Source organism: Octopus bimaculoides, chromosome 3 (genome assembly GCF_001194135.2).
Source record: "Octopus bimaculoides isolate UCB-OBI-ISO-001 chromosome 3, ASM119413v2, whole genome shotgun sequence".
Taxonomy (NCBI): Eukaryota; Metazoa; Mollusca; class Cephalopoda; order Octopoda; family Octopodidae; genus Octopus; species Octopus bimaculoides.
In genome coordinates this window covers 134399499-134406524 of record NC_068983.1, presented here as the reverse complement: position 1 = coordinate 134406524, position 7026 = coordinate 134399499, and the positions used below count along the sequence as shown (strand labels likewise).

Sequence of the window (7026 nt, the reverse complement as noted above, 5' to 3'; positions counted from 1 at the left end):
TATATATATATATATATATATATATATATATATATATATATATATATATGTATATGTATTTATGTACACACACACATACACACACATGCATGTAAATATGTGTGTATACGTACCTTTAAAAGTAAGCAAATTTAATATATTATATAAGGTAGATAGATACCTTACAACGTTTTATCGCATCTGCTCTGTTTTATAAAGCGTTTGCACAGTTTACCATGGAAATCTTCGTCCAGTTAAATTGAAAAACTTTTCGTTTTCTTTTCTGAAATAAGCACGAAGCTTTTCGACTACAGTCTTATCAACGGTAGGATGCTTTCTTCCTTTGGATTTATGTAAGCATGCAATTGTTTCTCTGTTAATACAATAAAACTTCCTGGATTTCTCAAAGTAGAAAAGGCTGCTATTGTAAAACTCCTGGAGTCCAAGGAAGGTCTGAATTTTTTGCATTTCGGTCCAAGGTTCTGTCCTTAGTATGTCGCCATCTGTAATGTGTATTTGTGATAATGGAAAATACTCCATCCAGCGCCATAAATGATGATGATATTGGGAACGCTGGATTGCATAAAAGTCGAGGTCTAAATTGCCCGTCTTTTCATCAACAGCCATATTTTCAAAGCTCTCGTATTTCAAACCACGATTGTTATAGGAAATTCGCATGTGGAGGTAATCTGATAAAGCCCGACTAAATGGTTCCCTAACGACAAGTATAAGTCTTATAGAGCTGTTCATTTGATGCACCCTGGAAGGTACATCCGTCACTGCATAGTACATGGCTGTCTTTTCAACTGTAATTTGATGTGGAAGTGATTCTGGCATTTGGTGCAAATACCATCTGTACCCTTTTTTGTAATTGTGACTTTTATCAAAGAAATGAACTTCATTTGTTGGTCTTACCACATGTGGATGCATATTAACGAACTCTAGCACTGCTCTGGTGCCCGCCTTCGAAGCACCAATCACAAGACAGTGCGGGAAGTGACGTACACGTGGATGTTCAGTGTGAATCGAGGAAGAGTGATTTTTGAACGAATATAAAGACGACGGAATCTTGTCCACCCACCAGCGACCACTTCTGTAGATTTTGTCGCCGCTGAACAAAGTAGAGAAAGTTAAGTAAGAGTTCAAATACAGAACACTTCCACTAATTGCACAGAACAATAACGTTGGGATGAGATTTCGTCGTTGTAGCGGTACCAGTCGTAAACATTTAGCTGGCAACATGATGACCAGCGAGTCAGAAAAGAAGCAATAAAAACTGTCCAGGAGGCTCGGTAAACTTACTGTAAAAGAAAAAGAAAAAGAAATAATCTCAATAATAGATAAACAATTTCTTATAAACAAAAGATTAATAAACCATGCTATTCTTTCATGTTATTACATGTTATTACATATATTTATATACTTCGAGTTCACATTTAGATGTTATAGAGTAACACACTTTTATAGACACCGGATTGAAAGCAATCCACTTACACCTTCATTGCGGTATTAGAGTACCGAATTTAAGCATCAGCTAAACAAGTTACATATAGTTTAGGGCCTCACAATCCGCAGGGGTCGCAAACTAATTAAAAAGAAGATATGTTTTTAGTTACTTTCTGGAGTAATTTTTAACAAGGGATCTTCAAGCTTTATATAGCTTAGGGTCTCACCATATCGAAATCCGGTGCTGGTTTAACTACATTACAGTAAGATACCCTTCGAATAATTTTGTATAATATATTTACATATATATCAAATACTCACATACATTCCTACTGATCATGCACTCATCCCAGAATTGCATATACATGTGTGTGCATGCATGCATGCATGTATGCATGTATGTATGTATGTATGTATGTATGTATGTATGTATGATTCCTACAGGTAACATGGAATCCAGTACAACCTGCATCCCCACCAGGTTAACCTGACGAAGATGGTCGCTAGAAATCAAACAGGGCAAAAACAAGACAAGTCAAAAGGACGGACGAACCAATTATAGGTTCAATGATTATCTAGCACTAGCACGGGCACTCAGAAATTCCAGGCTGGTACCCAGCGTGCCAGAAGCGAAATTTTTTTCCCCACGAGAGTTCCGGACCTCAGTAATGAACTCATTTGCATACAGCCAATCAGAGCAGAGCCACTTTATCCCTTCTTTTCTAGTCAGCAACTTCTCCGTCTAGCACATGTCGTCAATATTTGTAGACAATACGTGTTGTCTCCGGTAATTTTCTTTCATGTAAATAAATCTTATTTAGCTGGTATTTTTAGCACGAAAATTCTGCAGTAAATTTCTTTTGTATAAATAAACGTTTATGTTAATTTAAAAGAGAAAAATCTGAATGTGTCTGTGGCTTACGATTGACTAAAGTTACCAAAATTTTCAAACTTCAATTACTAATAACTCTTGATTTATAGCGACAATTATTTTCACTTCATTAATTAGCCTATAAAATTCGAACAGAAAATTGACGCTGGCAACCAAACAAGAAAGATCCAAAAAATAAAAAATAAAAAAAAAAGATAAAAAAAGATAAAAAAAGACACAAAAAAAAAGATAAAAAAAAAGGAAAAAAAATAGTCACGAAAATGTGTGAGTACTAAAAAATTTCACTTATTATTAGTAAATCATAGATCTATTTATTATAACTAGCTGGACCCGTGAAAAATTCACGGAAAATATAAAAAAATGTAAGCATCTGTAAATCGGAAGTCGCCATTTTGAATGCCAACATTTGTTAACTTGACACGGTGAAGGCGAGCTCTGATTGGCTGTATGCAAATGAGTATGTTATTGGGGTCCGGAACTCTCGTGGGAAAAAAGTTCTCGTGCCGGAACCATTCGGAGTGAGGCACTCAAATTTTGTTAAAGCATGTCTCTAGAAAGTGACTTTGATATAAAACCAGATATGCACGGAATGACATTGGAGATTTTGGAAATATTTCGTCTGCGCTTGAGATCATGGCGCTCTTACACTCCTAACCTTACATCCACATTAGTATTTGATATCTTGCTTCGGCTCTTCTCTGGATCATGTCAGTAGAGAGAGAAGGGCTATAAGATGTTGTGCAAACATTATTGATAGTAAAATCTTGTATAGGAATTGCTGACATTTTGCATGGGCATTTTTGCTTTAATTTTTAATTTTACACTTTTCTAACTTTACATTTTTTTTTATTCGAAAGTCCAGCGGTGAAGAGGAAACATGCAGACCTGAGGTTTTGGAAGCACGTAGTTAGCGATCTACACGTAAGCAGCTCGTGTTAGTCGTCTCCTTATCACCCAAGACAATGCTCAGATTCGGTTGCTACCTGGGTGTCTGAGCAGCTCCATTTGGGAAGAGACCAAGGAGATTCTAGAAAAGGTGAACTAAAAATTGTTTTTATTTCTCTGTATCTGGTCAGTTTAGTGCGACCGCAAAAGAAAAGAAACAGTATTTACAAAATCTGGATGGAATATGAATATCTCACGTTAGATTGTACATATCCTGTGAGATAATAAAAGTGAATCTAGGCTTGAAGACGTACTGCACTTGTTGCTCGTGAACTGAACCGATATAACAGATATAGCCGCTCTTTCAGAGATTCGTTTGGAAGGTGATGGTCAGCTTAAGAAGGTCGGAAGAAAGCGAAACCGAAGAAGGGGCACAGGGAGGTTGGCGTTGATTTTGAAGTTCGATCTGCTATCCCCAAGAAGTTGGTAAAGCTTCTTTTCCCTATAAATTACCGTTTGAAGACTCTGCGTTTGCACTTGAGAGATGGATGATTTGCCATTCTAGGCACTTATTCAGATCAGTCTCGATGAACAGAAAACTACTTTCCACAGAGTAATCGAAGGAAAAGTATTGAAAGTGTTAGACAAGTTTGTCTACCTTGGTAGCACTCTCAGCCGTTCTTGCTCCTTGGATAATGAAATATCTTTAAGAATTCAGACAGCAACCGATTCCTTCAAGGCTCTTGAGTTTTGTGTCTGGCCTCAACATGGCACCACATGGCGAACAAAAGTCGCTGTGTACCGTGCATGTATGGCCGTCGAACGCTCTCAGCAGAGATGGCTGAGGCACATCCTGAACATACATATATACCTACATACATATATATACATGCATACATGAATATATACATATATAGATACATACATCTACACATACATATAGATACATGCATACATACACATACATACACATGTATGTATATACACATACATATGTATGTATGCATGTATGTATGTATATGCATGTATATATATGTGTATATATATATGTATTTATATATATTTACGCATATACATTTAGATATATGTATGCACACACACACACACACACACACATATATATATATATATACATGCAAGAATCCATGCATAAATACATGTACAAATACGTCCCTCTGTCCGTCCATCTGTCTGTCCACACATACATACATACATACATACATACATATATATGTATTATTTATATATTTATACGCATATATATTTATATTTTTGTATGTGGATGTATGTATGTATGTATCTATCTATCTATTTCGGGGGCCCCCAAATATTTTTGACCATCGACTCCTTCATGGAATCCTTGACCCCTCATCGACCCCACCAGGCTTGTACAAGAAAATAAGTAAATAATAATAATAAGTAAACGTGCATTTATCGACTCCTTGAATAACCCCATCGACCCTCAGGGGTCGATTTCGACCACTCTGGAAATCCCTGATCTGTTTGTATGTGTTTATGTATTTATGCAAGAACACACACATACATTAACATACATTAGCTCAGAACTGCGATCTAATGTATTTATTCGGACGCAGTGTATTCGCCGCGCTCATAACAAAGTGACTTCTGTATACGAATGCCCATGTATAGAGCCAATAGAATTTTGAACAGTTATTGAGACATAGAGAGAGTTTACCATGTTTTCATTCTTTAGTAACGTTTAATTCATGATATTATCAGTGCAGTAGTATGGAATTTAGTGATATTTGCGGCATTTAGCTACGCCCCTTTGCGTTTTGAGTCAAATTCTACGCAAGTCAGCTCGCTCTCATATTTTTAGGGCTGTTAAAACCCATTCTGCGATAGGCACACAAACTGAAATTTTTTGGGAGTGGGGGCAGTCAATTACCTCAACACCAGTACTCAACTGGTATTTATTTCATTGACCCTGAAAGTATGAAAGCACGGCCAACTTCGGCGACATTTGAACTCACAATGTAAAGTATGAAAGAAAAGCAATTTGTCCGATGTAGTAACGATTCTTATTTCTTTACTGCCCAGACGGGGCTACATACAGAGGGGACAAACAAGGACAGACAAACGGATTAAGTCGATTATATCGACCCAGTGCGTAACTAGTACTTATTTAATCGACGCCGAAAGGACGAAAGGCAAAGTCGACCTCGGTGGAATTTGAACTCAGAACGTAGCGGCAGACGAAATACCGCTAAGCATTTCGCCCGGTGTGCTAACGCTTCTACCAGCTCGCCGCCTTCAGTGTGGTTATAATAAATACTAATTGTTGCTGTTGATCTTGCTCAATTCATGAATCATTAATGTTTCCGAAGCTATCTCAGCTCAATTCTGAGAATTAAATGATTGTCGTGACTGTTGGTGCTGGAACAGTTATCTTTGGAATTCCAATAAATATTTTACACTCTACCAATATGGTGTTGCGTACGCCTTCAGCTCATCGCAACAGTAGTGCGCTCGTTTGCATGTAAGCACGCGCGCGCGCGCTGTTATAATATTGTTTTATCTTCTATCCAAAATATCAAAACTTTTTCCATTGTTTAAATAATGTTACTACGTTTGTATGATGTGTGTTTTAAAGTTCTTAAACATCCAGAGATATATTGGCCCTGACTTTTTATTTGTATCTTTCAATTGATCTAACGGTTGCTTCAATTACATCAGACAGTTTCGTAGTTTCTGCTGAACCATTTACTTCCCATTTTCAAGTTGATTTAATATATTGTTTATCACTTGTAGAGAAATTGACTTTCTTGATATATGAAACTCAGAATGGCATGGAAAAATTCAGTCTAAAAATCGCAGACAAATGAATTTTTGTATCAGCTGCATTTAAGGGTAGGAATAGATGAACTAATAAGTAAGTAAATCTCAAAAAGCTTGTCAGTCCGCCGCGTGGCCCAGCGGACAAAATGGAAAAGGCTTTGCCCCCGAGGATAGTGAGGGAGATGCGCTGGAACAGCTACACTGATTCACGGGGTTCGCACTTGGGGATAACCATCTCCGTCCCGATAGCAGTGAGCAGGGATGTGACCCGGGGACCGAGAACGCCTGAAGCCTCCACTGCCAGAGGCTCGACCACAAATCTGTTAGAGAGCGGCCGATACGTTGCCAGTTTGCCGTTCTCAACCTTACGAGCAGTGAAGCTTGGGCTGGCAGCTGAATACACAAGGTTGACACTGGAGAAGGTGTCACAACATGTGACACCCTAGATGACGGCCTACAACCTTGGAACGGGAAGATTGTCATGCTGTCTGGCCTTTACCATCCCCTCGGTCTAGCCCCATTGGCTCGAGCTCGGAATGGAAGCCTGTGGCATCTAGGTCATGCTTTATGGAGTCATTGAGAGTCGCATGGTAAGGAAGATGGCCAGCTCTATAATGGCCGAAAGAATCCACAGTGGATCCACAACGGCATTTGCGAGGCTCACAGATCTGGAGGCCAAGTCCCAGGGAAACACCGATGGGAAGTCAGTCGCTATGAAGCTGAGTGACAGTCGAGAGTGATGACACTGCATTGATCCAGGCACCGCTTTGGGGGTTGGGAGGCCGAGCAAAAACATACTAGACGGCGCTGGCCAAGTCAATGTATCAGCCCGTCCAAGATCATGCTGCCCTGGATGATGTCCCATTTGTTCTTTTGAGGAGAGAGGGATGGACGTCCACAGAGCAGAAGTCTAGCTGGCTCCATGTCGCGTCGGTCGCTTCACATTTCCGATCACAGTAGGTTCAATTGAGTTGAGGAGAACACTGCTGATTAGGACACAGCACAAGGTCACTGATGGTAGAAAT

The 7026-nt window shown here is 39.0% G+C and overlaps 1 protein-coding gene across 2 annotated transcripts in view; it reads right to left on the bottom strand.

Moving 5' to 3' along the window:
• Positions 1-7026, bottom strand: part of LOC106870924 (heparan sulfate glucosamine 3-O-sulfotransferase 1) — a 29826-nt gene that overhangs the window by 14181 nt on the left and 8619 nt on the right. The window contains exon 2 of one of the 2 annotated variants that reach the window (XM_014917161.2): positions 114-1280. In XM_014917161.2, the coding sequence (XP_014772647.1) occupies positions 211-1221 (1011 nt within the window). In that variant the 5' untranslated portion in view covers positions 1222-1280 and the 3' untranslated portion in view covers positions 114-210. The remainder of the gene's footprint in view (positions 1-113; positions 1281-7026) is intronic. The other variant, XM_014917160.2, reaches the window with a different exon arrangement.